Source organism: Mastigoproctus giganteus, chromosome 11, assembly GCF_048544385.1.
Source record: "Mastigoproctus giganteus isolate SK-2022 chromosome 11, ASM4854438v1, whole genome shotgun sequence".
Lineage (NCBI taxonomy): Eukaryota > Metazoa > Arthropoda > Arachnida > Uropygi > Thelyphonidae > Mastigoproctus > Mastigoproctus giganteus.
Window position 1 is genome coordinate 171195030 of NC_143585.1, and position 22450 is coordinate 171217479.

At 36.4% G+C, this 22450-nt stretch overlaps 1 protein-coding gene across 1 annotated transcript in view; it reads right to left on the reverse strand.

Moving 5' to 3' along the window:
- LOC150078573 (protocadherin-like wing polarity protein stan) overlaps positions 1-22450 on the reverse strand; it is a 570595-nt gene that overhangs the window by 440045 nt on the left and 108100 nt on the right. Inside the window, exon 6 of the mRNA XM_090384617.1 lies at positions 14214-14339. Within this exon, the coding sequence (XP_090240743.1) occupies positions 14214-14339 (126 nt within the window). The remainder of the gene's footprint in view (positions 1-14213; positions 14340-22450) is intronic.

Genomic DNA, 22450 nt, shown 5'->3' on the forward strand with positions numbered 1-22450 from the left:
GTGAAATTAACAATGCATAGGCTGAAAGGGCCAAATTGTGTGTTTCTAATGGTTAATATGAAATGCTAACTTTATTGTAAAAATTGTTATATTTTATTATATATTCCGATACAATTTAGAAAGGTAAATGGTTCTTTCTTATTAGGATCATCTGCAAAAATCTGCAATAATGTTAGTGATGACTGTGCATTAGCAAATGATTTTAAAGGTAAGTGGATATCGAGAAGGTGAGGACAGTCCACTAATAAATGACAAACAGTCAGTCATACATATACATGACATGATGTGCATTGTGGAGTGCTGTCATTCACGGATCTACAGACTTACTTAACAAGTACAGGTCAACATTGAAAAAAAAAGTCGGCAGTTAGGGTTAAATTTGAAAGTGTCTGCAATTTTTCCCAGACAAAACCGGAGGAAGTATATGATGAGAACCTTGTCAATCAATTAGGCCCTGAAGAGACTGTGCGCAAGGCTCATGGGGTAGAAATTTTCTCAGTGTGGTCTGTGCTTATTAACAGGAGAGACTACTTCTACAGGGATGGGATACACCTAAATAGAAACGGTGCAAGATTATTCTGATGCAATCTAGGTAGTGTTAACTGGGTCAGAAAACTGCTAGCTTAAGGGGATTCACAGACTAATAGATTAACAGTAGCCACAGGCAGAGGTGGAAGTGATTCTTGCATTGCTTCTATTAGAATGAGCAGCAGCCTGGAAAGCAAGATGCAGAGGATTACAGGCCTACTGAGAGTCATCATGATGGAACAAGTAAATACATGGGCTGCGTTAGGGTAACTAAGAGTAAGAACAGGTGTACGTATACTTGCATGTACACCAATGCTAGGAGTACAGGAAATAAATTTGATGAATTTGATGTGCTGGTCAAGATATCAAAAGCAGATATTGTCACACAGATATTAGGAATTCAGAACTGGAATTTGGTGAGTACAATGTGTACAAAAAAGATAGGAAGGGAAGAGGAATTATGCTGTTAGTTAAGAAATGCATAAAATCTAAGGTACATCCAGTTGACAAGGGTGAACAGTGCAATGTTGACCCAGTTTGGTGTGACATAAACACACAGGAAACCAATATTGAGAGTAAGAGTGTGTTATACGACTAATGACTCTGATGAGTACAATGAACAACTGTACAGAAAAATAGAGTGGGCCAGTAAATAAGACTGTCTTTTAATGGGGAATTTTAACTTCCCAGATATTGAATGGAACTTGTGGATTGGCCACTCGCACACTAGCAAGACTTTTGTGGATTTATTGGATGATTGTTTTCTATAGCAGCATGTTCAAGAGGAAACCAGAGAGAGTAATGCTCTTGATCTGATTATCAGCAGTGATTATTCATACATTAAGCAACTGCACAAAAATGAACCACTAGGTGGCAATGATCACAGTGTACTGATGTGAGAGTTACTTAAAGATGTAACTACCATCAGTGGTAAAGGGAAGGGTTTTTGTTTACATAAAGGTGACTACAGTGGTCTCAGACAGTTTTAAATTTCTATACAGTGGGACCAACTAATAATGTTACCAACATAAATTTCTAAATGGGAAGTATTCAAGGAATTAATCTTGGAAGCTACGAGGCTTTTGTCCCAACTATTAAATACTGCTCAAGGTTTAGGCCTACGTGGATGGCAGATGAATTAATGAGGCTCATGGTAGAGAAGAAAATTGCATGCTAAGCACATAAATTATCGGGCGACACAGAAGACTATGGTAGAGATAAGCTAGTTTGTAATCAAGTCTCAAAGGAGGTTAGGCAAGCAAAGGCAGATTATGAGAAATCTTTGGCAAACAATGCAAAGAAAAATAGAAAAAGTAAACTCAACTGAATCAGATTGGTCCACTTGATATCGATGGTTCAATTGTTGATGATCCTGCTGATGTAGCAGAAAAACTGAATGCGTATTTTACATCTACATTCACACATGAGAAATTCTGTGTGAACAGGGAATTAGAAATTCTGTCTAACAGGGAGCTAAATGATTTTGTAATAGCTGAGAGCAAAGCGGAGGAGAAATTGTTGAAGTTAAACTTAAGAAGAGTACCTCGGGCAGATGGAATCTATTGTTATATTAATAGAGGCAGCAAAGGAAGTAAGCAAACTCTGTGCCATAATTATGAGTGCATCCTTGGACTCAGGGGAGGTTCCATGGACTGGAGATGTACAAATGTATCCCCAATTCACATCGGGAGGAGGGACCAAAGGGTGACACCTGTAATTACAGACCTGTTAGTTTAACTTCTGTTCTAGGGAAAATAATGGAGTCACCAGTTAAAGAAGCATTGCAGAATCATCTAGACAAGACTGCAGTTATAGTTCAGACACAGCATGGGTTTGTTAAAGGGAGGTCTTGTCTGACCAATCTGATTGGATACTATAATGTGATCACAAAAATATCTCAAAAATATAATTTTGATATCATATACTTGGATTTTCAGAAAGCTTTTGACACTGTTGCACAATGAAGACTACTGTACAAATTGGAGCAGAGGTAATCAATGGACACTGATCTTTGTGGACTAACGTTATTATTTGATTTCCCCAGGGTTCGGTGTTGGACCCATTGTTGTTTTCTATATTTATCAATAATACTGATGAAGGTATTAGCATTATCATTAGTTGAGGCATATGATGCAAGAAAGCAAGCTTATACAGCATTAGCTAAAAAAAAAAAAAAAAAAAACCCATTTCACCCATCTGGTCACTCCAAATGTTTGTCTAGTTCAGCCTTAAATTTATTTAAGCTATCAAACTTCCACAACAACAGATGGAAGTCTGTTCTGGTAATCAACTACCCACTGGCTTCTGCACATCTATTCTAGAACTGTCTTTCCTCAATTTGAATCTATGCCCCATCAGGTTCTTAATCTGAGCAAGCGGAAGTATCCTGCCCAGCATTAAGCTTGCTCAAACCATTCAAGGACTTATACACGTCGATCAGATCACCTTGCAGGTGCCTAGTCTTCAGATGCTGCAACTTGCAGAACTTAAGCCTTTCTTCATAAGTGCATCCCTTTATTCCCCTCACCAATCGTTGCCCTTCTCTGTACTCATTCTAGCAACTCTATATTCTTCCTAAAATGAGGCCTCCAGACTATATGCAGTACTCAAGGTGTGGCCTGACCATTGCCTTATACAAATGGATGATCACCTCCTTGTCTCTGGTAGCAAAATTGCTATATATCATTGACAAAACTCCATGACTTGCTCTGGCAGCCCATCTGCACTGCTCAGAGAACTTCATATCTGACTGCACAATTACTCCCAAGTCTTTTTCATTCTCCACCTTCCTAAGTGTAGTACCACAAAGTTGGTACGTCTGTTGGGTTACTGCTACCCATATGCAGCACTTTGCATTTGTCAATGTATATCATGTTTAATGTCTAAGTTTGAAGACAGTGCAAAAGTTGGCAGTGTTGTCAATGACAGTACACTACTGCAATAGGATCTAGAAAAGTTCGACAATTGGCAACTGAAGTTTAACATTGACAATTGCAAAGTACTGATATGAGTAGCACTAAGCCCAGAGTAACATACCAACTGTGTGGTACTTGGAGAATGAAAAAGACCTGGGGGTAATTGTGCAGTCAGATATGAAGTTTTCTGAGCAGAGAGGCTGCAAGAGCCACTCATCGGATCTTATCAATGATATAGAGGAAGTTTGCTAGCAAGGATAAAGAGATGATTATCCCTTTGTATAAGACAATGGTCAGCAAGCCACACCTTGAGTACTGTATACAAGTCTTCCATTTCAGGAAGGATGTAGAGCTACTAGAACAAGTATAGAGAAGGGAAATGAGATGTGAATGGAACAAAGGGTTGCTTTCACAAAGAAAGACTTAATTTCTGTAAATAGCAGCATCTGGAGACTAGGCACCTGCGAGATGATCTGATTGAGGTGTATAAGGCTTTGAATGATTTGAGCAAGCTCAATGCTGATGGGAACCTTTCTCTTGCTTAGATTATGCACCTGAGGGGGCATAAATTCAAATTTAGGAAAGACAATTGTAGAATATGGAAATTTGCATTTAGCCAGTGGGTGGTTAATTGCTGGAACAAACTTCCAATCTGTTGTTGTGAAAGTTGACAGCTTAAATAAATTCAAGGCAGGACTAGACAAACTTTTGCAGCAAATGGATGGATGAAATGGGAGTGTTTTTTCCTTCTTTTTGACTCATGCTGTATAAGTCTGCTTTCTTACATCACATGCCTCTTCTAATGCTAATGCTAAGTTTTTACAGTTTATCTGACAACCATTCAGGAATAAGCCTTGGACAGTATTTCTTAGTTGGTATGGAAATCCTATTAGCTTCTATTGTTATTTCTCTGAATGCTTCCCATTTAGAATTTAGTCTTGGTAACACCAGTTGGTCCCACTGCCTGGACACCGCCAGGCTATATAGCCACCTGGTGTAACTTCTTATTGGAGCCCCTGCCCCCATCCACTCATTTTATTTATATAAATTTTTTTTTTGGGGAATTTAAAAAAATGTATTTACGAAATAATATATAATTTTATTTTTTAAACACAAAATAACATATATTATGATACATAAAGTAAATATGCTAAAAATAAAATTAAAAAAAAAACGAAATACATCTTTTTTGCTTTGGCTGCAGACAATAAAATAAAACTATATATAAACTTAAAATAAAAATTAATAATAATAATAAAACAATAACAAAACATTATATAAATTTAACATGTCTTGCTTTGGTTGTAGCAATATCAGTCATAATATTTTTTATATCTAAAGAATCACAAATATCACTTTCTATAGATATTATTGCCAAATTATTTAATCTTTGTTGATGCAGTAATGAACAGATGTGTGGACATTCCTCATTGGTAGCATCTGATAACTGTAATTCTAAATCTGGACAATGTTCTAAAATTTCATCTTTGACATTTTACTGAGCTCGCTAAAACATTGTAAAAAATTAAAATTGTTATTATAAACCTTGAGCTGTTCAAAACATTCATCTATTGCATTTCTTGTAGTATCTAAAATGGCAAAAAAGAAGTTTATTTTAAAATTATCTTTTGTCATTGGCACAAATTCATCTCCATCTTCTCAAATAATTTGTTATGTTTCCTACCCATGAGTTAGCAATTTTTGGCTGTGTTTTCAAGTACACATACAAAATGCTCATCTGTTCTAAAGTTTATAATCGTTTCCTTTAAATTTTTTTGAAATGCATTAGGATATATCGATTATAAACTTATAATTGGATTATAATCAGATATATTAGGATGTTAATATATCCGATTGTGTATTTTATAATAATTTGCTTACAAAATTTACAACAGATAAACCAAATAATAGTAGAGAACACGAATTTAAAATATCTAATTTTATTTGACAATCACTGAGACTGATGTTTTGTTTTTAAATTAAATTTATTATCACAATTCGAATATATTTCATAAAGAGCATCATTAATTTGTTGTAGATTGTATACTAGAGGTTTTATAGCATCAATTCAATTTTCCCAAAGCGTATATGACAAAGCTTTCAGCGAAAGATTTGAAACTGTTTTTTAGTATTGCCCACAGTTTAGTACTACTAGAAAAAAAAAAATATAAAGTTCGTGTATAATTCCAAAAAAATCAATTGTCTCAAAGGTATTTTTGCCATATCATTCACCACTAATTTCAAAGTATGTGCAGCGCAAGGTATGAAAAAGACTCGGGGGTTTATATCAAAAAATTTTTCCAAGACCGTTATGTTTTCCTTTCAATATTGCCACCATTGTCATAGCCTTGCCCATGCATATTTTGAATATTAATGTTATATTTTTCCAAAAATTCTAAAACGAATGTAGTTAGCCCACTACCAGTCATATTTTCAATTTCACAGAAACCTAAAAAATGTTCCCTAATTTAAATTTTTTGTGTTCCATCATAAATTACAAATCTTAAACTAATTGTCAATTGTTCCTGATGACAAGCATCAGGTGTACAATCTAAAATCAAAGAATAATATTTAGCTTCCTGTAACTTATCTAAAATTTTTGTCCTTATACTATTTCCTATATTTAAAATATCATTTTGAATTTTGTTTCCTAAATAATGTGGCATGTGAAGTTTATTAATCTGAATACATGTGTGGATGTGTTCCGATATAAAATGGAATGAAATTTGACAATCATTTGTATTAATTGTAAAAAGTTTCCGTTATTGTTATTGAATAATTTTGAATTAGTACCCCTTAAAGCCAAATTTTGTTTTGCCAAATATTGAATGCAAAAAACAATTCTCTTTAATACTGATTGCCATCTTATTTTTTTTGATTTATCAGACTGATGATGTGCATCTACTGTATTTTGTAATTCTAAGTTTTTACGCAAATTGAATTAATTTTTTAGTGCATTCAGTATGCATATTGCTTTTTTCATGAATATTCAAATGTCTTATTAAACATTTCCAATCTTTGAATCCACCATTTACAAGTTGAAACAGCACTATTTAAAAATAAATAACAAAAGACAGCATTTTGAGAAATTAAATACAGTAACCAATTATGTGAAAGTGTTTCACTGTTTTGTAATTTTTTAGTGTAATATTCAATAGAAAAGTTTCACCTCTTATTATCTTTATCTTTTAGAAAATAAATTTTTTTAAATTGTTCTGGTTTGTTTTCAACTAACATCATTCTTATTTAAAATGTGTGGCCATTTACGGAGATCATTAAGCGAAATTACTTGATCTTATATACCACTATTGTGATCTTCAATTTCCTTTTCATCTGAATTTGCTTTACTTGCACCTAGTGTTTCTTGCTGAATTGGAATGTCAACATCTTGGACAAGTGATTATTCACATGTTTCAGTTTCTTCATCAATAGTAGTAAAGCTAGAGGAAATCGAAGTCGATGGACCTGGCTGTGACTGGATGTCCAGAAACCTGGTAATCGAAATTTTTGCTTTTTTTATTTGGTTGCTTTTCATTTTTTTTTCTATTTTTGTATTCATAACCAGAGAGTTGTTTCCTTCAGTCAGACATCTGAGAAATATTTTTAAAAAAAGGTTTAGATTTAAAATTCATTATTTGTTTATATAAAATACAACAAAACATATTCTGTTAGTGTTTACAGATCATTGGTCTTTACCGCCTCTTAGACTCTGCTGCCATGGTGCAGTACACCACTTGCACAACCAGTTTGGTGCGGCTCTGCCCACTGCATACAATTTAAAAACTATCTGTGACCATTGTGGTTACCATTAAAAAGCAATATCTTTTTCCTTTGTCTTTGACAGTAGTTATGTCTTTGAGTAAATTCCGCACTAGTACACTGTGATCACTGCTATCCTGTGGATCTTTTAACTGCAGATCTTTAATCCATGAAGAATTGCTACTGATAACTAGACCAAGAGTACTATTAGATGATAGCTAGATCAAGCTACTGATAACTAGATCAAGAGTACTATTAAATATTGCTGTAGAAAACAGTCATCTAATAAATCCACAAAAGTCTTGCTAGTGTCTGTGTAAGTGACCAACCCATAATTTCAAGTCAATATCTGGAAAGTTAAAATCTCCCATTATAAGACTTTCTGATTTACTGAACCTCTCTATTTCTCCATGTAGCTGTTTGGTATACTCATTACAGTCATTAGGCCTATAGCACACTCCTACACTCATTTTTAATTTTCCCAGTGCTTATGTCTCACCAAACTAACACAACATTGCAATGGCCACCCATGTTGACTGGATGCACTGCCTTAGTTCTTAACTGAAGCATAACACTACACCTCTCCTCCTGTCCTGTCTGTTCTTCCTAAAGCAATAAAATCTACCAGATCGGGAAAATGCCCAGTCCTGGTCCCAGATTCCATCGAGTGTGACGTCCTAAAAAGAGTCTGCTCCCTTTCAGCAGTTATTATAATTAATCTCTATAACTGCTCTCTGTGCAATGCTATTGTTCCACCTGCCTGGAAAATAACACAGATAAAAATATTTTAAAGAACCCAAATAAGTCCTAGGATGAACCAGAATCCTTCTGGCCTACAGCCCTTCTTCCAGTTGCAGCAAAATTCTAGAAAAACTCATAGCCATCCATTTTACAGCAGCAGCAGCATATTAGGTCAAAGAACTCAATTCCAATTGTCAATGGAGGAGGATGATGCCATTAGGGCCATCATGCTGGAAAGTTAAACATATAAGAAATAGCATAAGCCTCAGGCTTCCTTGCACCATATAGCTAATAATAATAATAATAATAATAATGCCCTCAGTCTCGAATGAACCTGACACCCTTTGGTGGAAAAATGTCCATAAGAGGGTCAGGGAGGCTGATGTGTCAAATATAATTTACAGTCTCTCCTCCAGATATCTGCAAGACAAAAATCCTGGAACAAATAGGTAACTCGATATTCCCACAGCTAACTTCGGGTGCCCCCACCTGAAGTCAGCCGTGGAGAGACTGACAATTGCTCAAAAAGAAGGAGGAAGGGGCCTCATAGACCTCATTGAGCAGCAGAAAACAGGGATTGCTAACCTGAAGAATTACTTGCAGAAACATGCAGCAGCACTCCACCGGGCTATAAGGAAGAAAGACAAACAGCATACCCCACTCAACCTAAGTGAGGAGTCCCCCTTCCAACCAGGAGGCACAAATGAAGCTAAAAATGGGCAGGGAAGACACTCCATGGCAGACACTACAATGATCACCATCAAGATCACATAGATAAAATTGCCTCCAATGCATGGCTCATGAGTGGGACACTTCCCCGAGACTGAAGGATTCATATGCTCACCATCCAAGACCAGGTAATCAACACCAGAAACTATAGAAAATACATCACCAAGGAGCCATGATCCACAGGATGGCAGTGATCACCCCCATGATCACTGCCATCCAGTAATACACTAAGGTGTCTATCTATACAAGCTGACGGTCTACTCCACAAAGTCAAAGATCATGCTAATTAAAGGATCACTAAATACACAAATATTGCCACAGAATAAAATATGACAGCACACATAGATGTTTTACTAAACAAAAAGTTATCCTTTCTACCACATGCCAAACAACTTAAGGAAAAAGTTAAAAGCTATATTGTAAAAATATCTAGAGTTACAAAATGGGACTGGGGCCTTAAGGGGGTGATCCCTGTAAATTCATTACGAATACATCTTCCGACCAATCATGACATATGGTGTTTGTTTGTTTGTTGTTTGGTTTTTAGGAGCATTAGATTAGCAACTAAGGCCATATTGCTCCAGGAATATGCGGTGGTCATTCCCTAACCTTTCCGCATCCTCTGCATTTGGTGGTGACGGGCTCGAACCCCGGTCTAATCAAGAAGCATGTGCTACGCACTGCTGCTCCTTCCCACCTGGCTACGGAGGCACCCGACATATGGTGTGGGTGCCTTGGGGCACTGTATAGACAACAAGACCATCCAAAATCAATTTCAGCAGGCACAGAGCTGTCCTGCTGAGGTTCTCAACAGCATGTAGGACAGTGTCAACATTTGTGGCAAGCTTCCTGTTGACCTGGAAGCATAGTATCATTTCCTCAAATATGCCATTAAGAATGATTATTCCTGCCATCATTGGAGGAATCATGACAGATACCACACAAGCTGTTGCAGAAACAGAAAAGTAAGACCCTGCTGGAAACCTGGCAAAGAAATTGGAGCGCTACCCATCTTAGAAGGATCACTGCTAAACTCTTTCTGGAAATAACAGAATTCACAAAACAACAACTCATCCGTCCTGGTTTCATCCGGGACTGTTTGCCACCTTTATTCTCACAGGTCACATAAGCCTCAATTTCAAGCTTTACTTGCTGAGTTTCTCAGCCACACCATTATGTCACTGTGGCAGAATAGAAGCATTGTTACATGTCCTCTTTGACTGCCACTATATGCTGATCCAGCTGGAACTTTACCTCTTCAGTGGTATTGCTTCTGTGGATTACACACCTCTCTTCGTCACAAACAGAGACAACTTCCAAGTGCTCTCACAATTTGCCAACAGAGCATTTACTAGGTAGTAGATGACTCTCATCAATCAGTGCAATACCACCACTTTGCTTATTGGAGGCTTGAAGTGATGAGAACCCATGTTTAGTCACTAGAGCAAAGCTCCAGAAACCCCCCAACTCTTCCATCAGTCAATATGATTGACATCTTTAGAGGTTATGATGGACATCATCTCCTAGAGATGCTCTCTAGGAGGCATCTGGATCAGCTAGTGATAATCTCGCTGCCTCTACTCGGTCAGATAGCGACTGGAGAGAGAGAGCTAGTAGAGTGTATGGAAAAGGCACAGTCGAGGACACACATTATGTCAAGGAGCTCGGTATATTCTTGCCATGTGAATACCATATCCAAAAATTTCATTATTTCATACAGCAAGCCCTCTCCACCTTTTCATATACTACTGGATACATTATGGATTTTCAAATGAATAGAACAACTTGCAAAAATATCTAAACCTCTAAAACATTTATTTGTTCATACCACAAATTTTTGCTATCTCTACTAGCAAAAGTTCGATAGATCATCGATAGGACACCATGGGCCTTCCTTGCAACCTGTTTACAATGCTCAGAGAATTTCATGTCTGACCGTATCGTAACACCCAAGTCCCTTTCCTCCAGTACTGGGTTTAGTTGAACTCCACCAAGTGAATAAGTTTTTTTGGGATTACTGTTTCCCAGGTGTAATACCTTACACTTTGTTGGATTAAAGCACAGCTGCTATTTTTCTGACCATTCCTGAAGTCTATCTAGGTCTCTCTGAAGAAGTTCAGCTTGACAGTGATCATTAACTACTCTACCAATTTTAACATCATCTGCAAATTTAGACATCACGCCATCTATCCCTTCATCAATGTCGTTTATGAAAATTAAAAACAACAGTGATCCTAATACTGATCCTTGGGGAACCCCACTTCTTACATCAACCCAATCTGACGAATAGCCATTTATCACAACCCTCTGCCTCCTGCCCTGAAGCCATCCTTCTATCCATCTAAGGATTTTCCCAGTGATTCCAACCTGTTCCAGCTTATAAAGCAACTGCTCATGTGGGACTGAGTCAAGAGCTTTGCTGAAATCTAAATAAACAATGTCAAAATTATTCCCTAAATCCAGCTCGTGAGTGACCCTTTCGAAATAGCGAACCAGATTTGTTAAACATGATTTTTCCTTTACAAAACCACGCTGAGTATCCTTGAGAATTTCAATTCGATCCAAATGATCCTGAATTCCACCCTTGATCATTGCCTCCATGATTTTCCCTACTACTGAAGTCAGACTGACAGGTCGATAATTTCCAACTTCACTTTTAGAGCCACCCTTATGTATGGGAGAAACATTTGCACTTTTCCAATCCAAGGGAATCTCCCCAGAGTCTAGTGATGCTCGCATAATTAGCCTCAATGGTTCAATGCACTCGCTTGCTGCCTCTCTTAAGATTATAGGGTATATTCCATCAACTCCAGGAGCCTTATCGGTCTGTAGGCTCGAAAGTTTTTTCATTAAATAATCTTGCGAAATTTCAATATCATTAATTACATATTTTTTAACTTCGCTCCCACAATTTCCCATTGCCACAAAAGGCTTTTCATTTGTAAATATCGATGCAAGATAACTGTTGAGTTCATCTGCAACGGCAGCTGGTGTATTTATTACTATCCCCTTTCCCTTACGTAAAGGTCCGATCTGGTTTGTCCTGCTCTTCTTGGCATTTATATATGTGAAGAATTCTTTATCCCCCCTCTTTGCTCTGTTTGCTAGTGATTTCTCATACACTGCCTTTGCCTGTCAAACCTTTTCTGTGGCTCTATTACACATCACCTTGTAGCTGTTATAGGCTTCAGTACTTTTTATTGCTCTGTAACCTTTCCATGCCACCTTTTTCTGCTCAAGTAATGTGGCAACTTCACTATTCATCCAACTTGGAACCCTTCTCATGGAGTATTTTTTTAATGGTATATACGCATTCAAGGCATCTGTGATTAATGTTTTAAAAGCGTACCACAGTTCAAATGTATTCATTTTCTGCACGATATCTACCCAGTTAATAGAGGCCATGTAGTACCTTAAGGCATCGTAATTTCCTTTTCTGAAATTAAAACCCATTCCTTTGCCTTTTACTTCTGCTACCTCTCTCATCATCATCCACCGTAGAACTCCGTGATCACTTCCTGCTACTGGTTCCTCTACTGTCAGCCCTGTTATGTCATCTGATTCATGTGTGATGATGAGGTCTAGGATATTCTTTTCTCTAGTACTTTCCCTGACATGTTAATACAAATAACAGTCATCTAGTTGATTTAAAAATTTTGTTCCCCGTGTCAAGTTTAGTTCCCATTTATTCCAATCAATTAGAGGCAAATTGAAATCACCCATAATAAGGCATTGACGCTTACTTGCCCATTCCATTTGCATGTAGAGGCTTTTGTCATAATCTTCACAATCACCTGGTCTGTAGATTACTCCTACTCGCATTATACCTTTGTTTCCAACTATCTCACCATACAGACTATACTAGCATGTGAAATGTCTGAATCCGGGAAAGCTATCGTCGCACTCAGGCTGCTTCTGATAAGAAGCTTTACCCCACCACCCCTTCTATCTACCCTATCCTTCCTAAATACATTATACAAGCCGTACTTAAACTCATCATCCCCAATTTCCGGGTGGCACCACGTCTCTATAAGCCCTATTATGTCCGCGTTACTTGTTTTAACCAGCGGTTCGAATTCACTCATTTTATTGATGACACTTCTAACGTTACTGTATAAACAATTAAGATTTACTGTTCTTGTATATTTAACAACCCTAACACAACCCTTGAAGTTTTTTAGGCTCTATTCCCTGATATTAGTTACCCGCTCACGTGAAACGTTTCTGCCCCCAAAACATCTAGATAATACGTCCAGTTGGGGTAACAGATAAGAACTCTTAAGGTATGTGCAAGAGTTACTTTGACCAATATTATCAGATAAACGCGTGTCAGTATTACCCACATCCCCCCCCCCAAACTAGCAGTTGCCCTGAACCTTTAAGGTATCCTCAATAATACTGGCAAAAACTTCCACCTTTGTTTAAGTGTATCCCGTCTCTACAAAACAAATTCCTTCTACCTACAAGTGTGGGCCATGCTGATAGAAATTTCCCCCCTAAAGCCTTGCAGATTCCTTCAAGTCTTGAGTTAATCCACAAGGCTCTTAACATATAATCCCTCCTATCGTGTCTGGGCAGAATTGCAGACACATAGACATTATAGCCTAGCTCGCGACATTTCCTTAGTATTTTTCCAACAAATCGTCAGATCGTGTACGTTTAATATCATTAGTCCCCACATGAATAATAATATTCTCTTTACCCCCTTTAAAATCTGACAATCTGTTGGTGACATCATCAATAGTTGCTCCCGGCAGACATACCCTGGTTCTACTCCACCTATCCTTATTACAAAAAATATTCCCCGTTTCCCTGACAATGGAGTCTCCTAATAAAACAATGTCCTTTTTAACCAGAGTAGTTTGCACTTGGTTTTTCTGTTTTGAGGCTCGAATCGGGTGTGCATCACTTGGTAGATTACTGGAGTCTTGAGTCCCTGACGAGCTCCCAGATGCATTATTCTCGAGGGCAAGCACCCGTTTTTTCAGGGACTCAAATTGTTCCATCAGTGCACCTAATTGTAATTTAAGATCGGTGCACTCCTTACATCGATCACAAAGAAAAGAATCCCCAGGTGAGGTAGGATTAGTCACCAGGTCGACCTTGGAAAACATTCCACAGGTTCCACAATGGATCAAATCATTACTCAACCGTAAATCGCTATTTCCGTGTGAGTCACGATACCCTGTGACGTGTTTAAGGCAGATCTCGTAACTACCATTATAAAATTAAATAAATATCAATAAAAGTTAACTTTAAAAAATTATATCTATTCTATTCTATTCTATATTATTAAAACCAAACTGTTACAGGAAAACCTAAAACAAAATAATCCAACAATATCTAAATAAATCAAATATTTAAAAGTACTATCCAAAAGTAAACCACTTAACTGAGGAGCCCTGACTATGTGCGTCCCCTCACCTCGAATGCTAAGACTGAATATATATATATATATATATATTGATAGGTGTAGAATTCATTTATAGTGAAATGAAATCTAAACAATCAAGCATAGAATAATGCTAATCTTGGAATTACCTACAAAACCTTCTTTGCAGATGCAGGTATAATCCCCTTCTTTTGGCACACATGTACTTCCTTCTACACAAGGACTGGAATAGCACAAATTGATCTCAGTGTTGCATTCATATTTATGATCCATACCTAAAAAAAAATTTATAGAGTAATATTACAAACATTCCTAATATAACGCAAGTCATGTCAGCTGTGATGAATTAGGAAAATATCTGATTTCTAAACAAAATTACAAACTTTAACTAAACATAATCGAGACTTCTAATCTTTCCAGGCATGAGTAGTATAAATTCTAAAATATATTCTTTGAAATGTAAAAAATTCATCTACACACACACACACACACACACACACACATAAACACACACTACAGTACACACACAGTAGAAGACCTGTTAAACTAACCTCTGCTTAACCAACTTGCCAGATTATTAACTGATAAAGTTCAAGCCTGCTGCAGTGTGCCACATGAGCACTGGTCCAGCATGTTCGCAGTTGGTCAGTTAGTGTGACAACACACCTGCCTGTTGAGTTGTATGCTTGTTCCAAACTGTGTTTGCACCAGTAAATTATTTAATTACAGTATTTAATCTAATCAAATATTATATAATTTAATGAAATATTGGTGAGTAAAGAAAGAATTGTTTCTACAAAAACTAATTTTGATGCTCTGGAAAGACTTAATAAAAGTGAATCTCTAAAAAACAACTGCTAGTGAATTAGGTGTGGACAAGACAACTGTAAAAGACTAGGAAAAGAATCACAAAAAATCTAAGATTATCACTCAGTTTGTTTCATAAGAGTTGTTAAGTTCTTGCTCCACTTTAAATAAACCAAAATTAAAGACTGTTTATGAAAGAAAGACAAGGAATCCCAATCGGTGCATCCATAAAAGCAGCCTCAAAGATCCTTGGTCTTATATCAAAAGAATGATGATGCAGAAATTTTGACAGCAAGCAACAAATATCTTGGACATTAAAAAAAAAAAAAAAAATCGTGGTATTCCTGTATTCAATATTAGAAGGGAGTGATTATCTGCTGATCGGCCTACTGCTCGAAAATTTATGGATTTAGTATTATTTATTAACAAAGAAAAACTGACTGCAAAACAAATTTACAATATTGGCAAAATAAGCCTAAATTATAAACTGTAATCTAATCTACAAGAATGGAGCCTGGAGAACCAAAATTAAAAATAATAATAATTCAAAGAAAAATCATGGTAGCCACCTACAACAATGCAACTGGAACTCACAAACTACTGATTTTTTGCTTTTGATAAATCAACTACACCTAGGGCTTTTAAAAATATTAATTGTTTGTCTTTACCAGTTTTTCTACCACTCACAAAAATGGATGGACTTTGCATTATTCAAAAAATAATGCAAAGTCCATCCAATGAAATTTTTTTTGTGAATTGTATCTTTTCTAAGGAAGCTTGGAGGAAAAAAAGAAAAAACCTTACCTGAAAGGCTATTCTCTTTCTGGATAACACTCCTCCACCTCTCAATTTTGAGAAATTTAATGAAAGCCATATAATAAATAAAGGCCATATTTTAACCACGAACTTTCATTTTTTAATAAATAATGATTTGTTTGAAAATAAAAATGGATGATGCAGAAATCATGCATACTATGACAGAAACAGAGGGATCTAAATATGAATAAGAGGAGACTGAATCATATCTAGAGCCAAAATGTTTTCTCATGCAGCCAACAGATACATGCTGCATATAGTGCTACATTATATTGAATAATGGCCTGACCTGGGTGATATATCATTTCAGGCTATTATATCAATAGCCTATCCTGTCCAACTGCCATTCGTCACCATTTTGAGCAAGGTGCCAGTGATTTTTTGGCATAAACTGTGACCATGGACAAAACACAGTTGGTTCATTATAATTCAGATATCAAAGAACAGTTCAATGAATGAAGGTACAGTAACTCCCCATCCAAAGACGTTTCACACATATAAGTTGTCTATGTCTTTTGGGACAAGGATGAGATTATGAGATTTTGTTAATTGACCACCTGGGAAAAGGTAAAACGATAACTGCTGAGTATTGTTCATTGCTTTTGGAAATGAAGGAGGAATTGAAGGCCAAAAAGAAAATTTGCCCCAGGAGTGCTGTTTTCACAACAATGTTCCAACACACACACAGCACGTCAAACACATGCCAAATTTTCTGAACTGGATTCATCATCATCCTCCATATTCAACTGATCTCACACCTCAGACTACCACCACCCAAATCTCAAAAAAAAATTTTAAGGGTATCAAATTTGCATCAAAGGATAACGTCATATGAGCAAGAGAAGCCTTTGATTGTTAGAACTTCAAGGCAAAAATTTATGTACATTTCAAAATTTATTTGTATTACAGTGAAAAAAATTGCTAACAATGTTTATTGTTTATTGAATAGAGATAGAGAGAGAGAGAGGATAGTTCCTTTTTATAAAAAAATGGCTATTTAATTTCTATCAATGACTACTAAATTACATGACTCTTCCTGAATATCTAATAAATTGAAAGATAAGTTATAAAATAATACAATATGACAGTACAAAATAAATGCTTACTCAAGTATTTACTCTGAGTGCATCATGCTAAAACAGTTCTGGCACTTGTGGGGGGCTGTCCTTCACAGTCTTTGCAATATATATTGTTGCCTTCTTGACTTTGGCATCAGCTGCTTTACTCGCCCCCTCCCATCCTGGCTGATTTTTCTGTAGCAGACAAAGAAAACACGGCATCTGGCTGTGTTTCTTTGCAACATTGTTAGTTCCTTGACAACACATCCCTTTTTTTTTTTTTGGATGCAGTGGGCTATTGTGTGACAATAATCTTGGAAAAGCACTGTCATCTTCATTCAAAAGTTGTTTTTTTATAGCTTCCCAAAATCGCAACGATGTCAACTTAGAACAGGAGCTCAAGAACATGGCACATAAATTGCACAAGTGAGATATGGAATAACAAGTTTACGAAGCTTTAAAAATAGGTATGAAGAGAAGATTCTGAAAATTTGTTTTTTATATGACTGCAGATTTCAGTGAAGAGGACACATTTTACCATAATAACATAAAAACCCACAGAATTCCAGCTATCGATATTATCACAAATGCAATAAGATCAAGTTTACTACCCGTTTATAATAGATTGCACTAAAGAATAGCCCAATAAACTGGAAACTGAAAATTATTTTTATTGTTTTATTTATTATTTATGGTAGTGACTTCCGGAAATGTGCTTTAGTAAAATATGAGCTAATGTGAGGTGACAATAGCATTAGCATTAGTAAAGGCACATGATGCAACAAAGAAAGCTTATATAGAATCAGAAAAAAAAAAAAAAACCAAATAGTTTCTACCTTAATTCTGTGAAGTTCTTTGCAGAAAATTTTATTTTGACCATTATCATGGTGCCAACTAAGGGAAAAAGTGACAGTGGTACTAGTAAATCCACCAAGAAAAGAAAATGATCAATTTGGATCGAAAATTAAAATAATAAGGATGTATGAAAATGGTCAAACATTAACAAGTATCATCACACAGAATTCAGATTTGTCAGTGTCAACAGTGAACACAATAATAAAGGATAAAGACATAATATGAGAAGCAGTAAAGGGGTAGACACCAATGAAGTCAAATGAAGCTACAAAATAATCAGATTTTACAGTGCAACAACATGCATTTTTTCTTCCTTTTATATTTTCTTTTCTTATGTGTCACTCCGGCTACTCCACTGTTCCCAGATAAGGTTTTTAATTGAACTAATTAAAAATATATAACTAAAGTTATATATAAAAAATATATAACTAATTAATTGAAAAATATATAACTATTTTTCTTCATTCTTCTGAGGATATGGTTTTTGTAATTTTGGCATATCAGGGATATAGTAGCAATATTTTTAGTCATTCCCGAGTTACATAAAACTCAACTTATGCAAGAAGTCCTGAAACATATCTCTTACGTATGTTGGGGACTTATTGTACAGGAATTTTGCTACAGGGATAAGGGAGTGATTGTTCCCTTGTATAAGGCAATGATCAGGCCACACCTTGAGTACTGGTCTGGAGGCCTCATTTTAGGAAAGATGTAGAGCTGCTGGAACGAGTACAGAGAAGGTCAACAAGATTGGTGAGTGGAACAAAGGGTTGGTGTTACCAATAAAGGCTTAAGTTTTGCAAATTACAGCTTCTGGAGACTAGGCACCTGCAAGGTGATCTAATTGAGGTGTACCAGGCCTTGAATGGACTGAGCAAGCTCAATGCTAATGGGATTCTACCTCTTGCTCAGATTACTCACCTGAGGGGGCATAAATTCAAACTGAGGAAAGATTGTGGAATAGACTGTAGAATAGATGTGCGGAAATTTGTCATTAGCCAGCAGGTGGTTGTGGTTGATAGTTAGAACAAACTTCCATCTGTTGTAGTGGAGATCAGCAACCTAAATAAGTTCAAGGCAGAACTAGATAAACATTTGGAGTGAATGGATGGGTGAGATGGGAAGTTTTTTTTTCAGCTGATGCTATATAAGCTTGCTTTCTTGCATTATATGCCTCTACTAATAGTAATGCTAATATGTCCATTTCTCAATAACCAAAGTTACTTCCTGTTTTTGTTCATCCTTCACAACTATTTCTGGCAGGTATCTTCTGTTGCTTATAATGGTGCCACAGAGTTATTTTCTTCTTAACAGTAGCTCCTTGGCCAGAGGCACACTTATATATAGCAGTTGCCAGCATACACAGTACATCATTCATCTAATAGTCTTTCTAGGAGTATCAAAGTTATATATTGTGTTCACACAATATATAACTACTCTTACTACTCGGAGTGTCACCTTTTCCTGCATATACAAAAATGTTGTAAGTGTGGCTTTTGAATAAACAGAACTTGTACACTTTGAAATCATACCTGAGGCTTCTGTTGGGAAGGAATTGCTGCAACAATAATCTACCATGCCAGAGAATGATACTTTCATCTATTTCCTGGAAAAACAGTTCTTAGACATTTTATATCAGTTTCACTAGCAGTTCCATGATTTTTAATAGTTTATCATCACTTTCTATGGTATATTATAATGATGTCAATATTTCAGTAGCTGTAAAAAAATCTGTCCCCAGGCATTGTCTTTTTGATAAAAAAAAGTTGACATAAAAGTCATTTTTTGCCCAATAAAGATGAATTTCTGGGACATGCACAGTCTTGTGGTAAGAAAAACTGCAAAGAATCTCTTCACTTCTTCAATCGTGCATTTCCATTTCTCATTTTTATGACAAGTAAACAAGTACTGATCTGCATAGTGATTGCTTTTCTCAACAATAAAATCTACAACATTAATTTGACTTCAAATGGTAGGAGTAGTTTGACATTGCCGGAAAATTCTACAATTTGGAGAGTTGTTGTTGTTGTTGTTGTTATTTGATTTTTAGGAGCATTAGCAACTATGGCCATATTGCTCCGGGGCTATGCGGTGGTCATTCCGCATCCTCCGTATTTGGTGGTCACGGGCTCGAACTCCGGTCTAATCAAGAAGCGTGTGCTACGCACTGCCGCTCCTGCCCACCTAGCTACGGAATTTTGGAAAGACATATTACCTAATTCGTTTCATGGTGAATACTTAAAATTTCATTATGAGATACCTCACAGATCTCATCAGTTTTTATTTTCCTCCTCAGCTATGGAACTACTTTCAGAAGATAAGAAATCAGATTCATCTTCTGTACTGCTGAATTCTTCAAGATAATGTCATCATCACCAGACAGAAAGCTTGTTTTTTCTCAAGTGGAGGTTCTTTACTATAGCAATAAATGTGCTGGAGGAATCAGCATTTCCTAGGTGATAGGACACATCTTTTCTGTAAAAGGTGGAAGGGTTCATCGCTAATTGATGTAAAATAATACAGAAAAATGCATCATACTTATTGAAAACTAACTAATAAATAACACACTTTCCTATGTTCACCTGAGAAATATATATGTCTATATATACATATAGATTAGAGGCTAGTAGGATTTGAAAATGTTTATTCTGAGAGCAATAGTTTGAAATTTGAATAGAAGTTAGAGTGAAATCTGAATACATGATACATGAGTTTGAGTAGAATCTATAGAACCACTTGGTAGCAGTAACCAATGTATTTATGTGGGATTTACATAAAGATGTAACTATTGCCAAGGGTAAAAGGAAGAGATTTTGCTTTCATAAAGGTGACTACAATGGTTTTAGACACTATTTCAATTAAATTCCATGGGACCAACTGATGACGTTACCAAATACAAATTCTAAACAGGAAGCATTCAGAGAAGTAAGAGAAGCAACCAAGATTTTCATACCAAATGAGAGATACTGTTCAAAATTTAGACCTAAATGGATGACAGATGAACTGATGAAACTAGAAACAAAGAAAAAAAGTGCATGAAAAAAAAAAAAAAAAGGAATGAACTGACATTGGTTCACTTTACATGAATGGATGATCCCATTCTGATTGCTGACAAGCAATAAATATTTTGCTGCATTCATGCATGAAGAAGTAATTATGCATGGGCATACCAGAATAAACCAAACTTATAACTAGTGGCCAAGTGATTTTGTGATAACTGAAAGGAAAGTGGAAGAGAAATTGTTGGGTAAATAAGAAACGAGGAGATTCTAATTATATTAAGATAAGCAGCAAAAGAGGTAAGCAAGCATTTAGCCATATTTATGAGAGCATCCTTGGATTCAGAAAAAGTTCCTATCAGTTGAATGCATACAATTATCTCCTTTATTCACAAAGGATTCAAAGGGACACATGTAAGTATGTCCTCTATTCCAGGAAAAACAATGGAGTCAGTGATCAAAGAAGCAATGCAGGTTATACAGCAATTACATTATGGATCCATTAAGGGAAGATGCTGTCTGACCAATCTCATTAGCTACCACAATGCACTAACAAAGAAACTGGATAAAAAATAAATAAATCTGGCATCATATATTTATATCATTCATATATTTAGATCATCTTCCATCATGCAGTATGACTGAAGTTATGATGGACATTATGATGAGATCCAATCTTAGTTACCATATTTCCCCATGTATAAGACGCACCCTTTTTCAAAAAATCTGGGGTCTAAAAACTGGATGTATCTTATACAGTGGTTGTAGATTTTTTTACTTGCATTTCCTGCTTTTTCGTGCTTGTTGTCTTTGAGCTCATTGTTTCGCACATGTTACCGGTATATTAAGTTACGTTTTTTTAGCATTAGCATTAGTAGAGGCATATGATGCAAGAAAGCAAGCTTATTCAGCATCAGCCAAAAAAAAAAAAAAAAACCCTCTCCCATTTCACCCCTCCGTTCGTTCGAAATACCTGTCCAGTTGAGCTTTAAATTTGTTTAGGCTATCAACTTCAACAACAAGTGATGGAAGTCGGTTCCACCAACCAACCACCCGCTGGTCAAAGGCAAATTTCCGCACATCTATCCGACATCCGTCCTTCCTCAATTTGAATTTATGCCCTCTGAGGTGATTATTCTGAGAAAGATGAAGAATCCCATTGGCATTGAGCATGCTCAAACCATTCAAAGCCTTATACACCTCTATCAGATCACCTCGCCGGTGCCTAGTCTCCAGACTCTGTAATTTGCAAAACTTAAGCCTTTCTTTGTAAGAGCAACCCTTTGTTCCATTTACTAATCTTGTTGCCCTTCTCTGTACCTGTTCCAGCAGCTCTACATCTTTCTTGAAATGAGGCCTCCAGACCTGTATACAGTACTCAAGATGTGGCCTAACCATTGCCTTATACAAGGGAATAATCACCTCCTTATCCCTGCTAGAAAAATTCCTGTATATCATTGACAAGACACCATGAGCTACTCTTGCAGCTCGTCTGCACTGCTCAGAGAACTTCATATCTGCCTGCACAATTACCCCCAGGTCCTTTTCATTCTCCACCACTGTCAGTGTAGTACCGCAGAGTTGATACATTGCTCTGGGGTTACTGTTACCCATATGTAGTACTTTACATTTGTCAATGTTAAACTTCATTTGCCACCTCTCAGCCCATCTGTTCAACCTTTCAAGATCCTGTTGCAGCAGCATAGCGTCAGTAGTGTCCTTAACGACCCTGCCAACCTTTGTATCATCTGCAAACTTAGACATTAAACTTGATATCCCATCATCAATATCATTCATAAACACCGAAAACAACAACGGACCCAACACTGAACCCTGAGGAACTCCACTAAT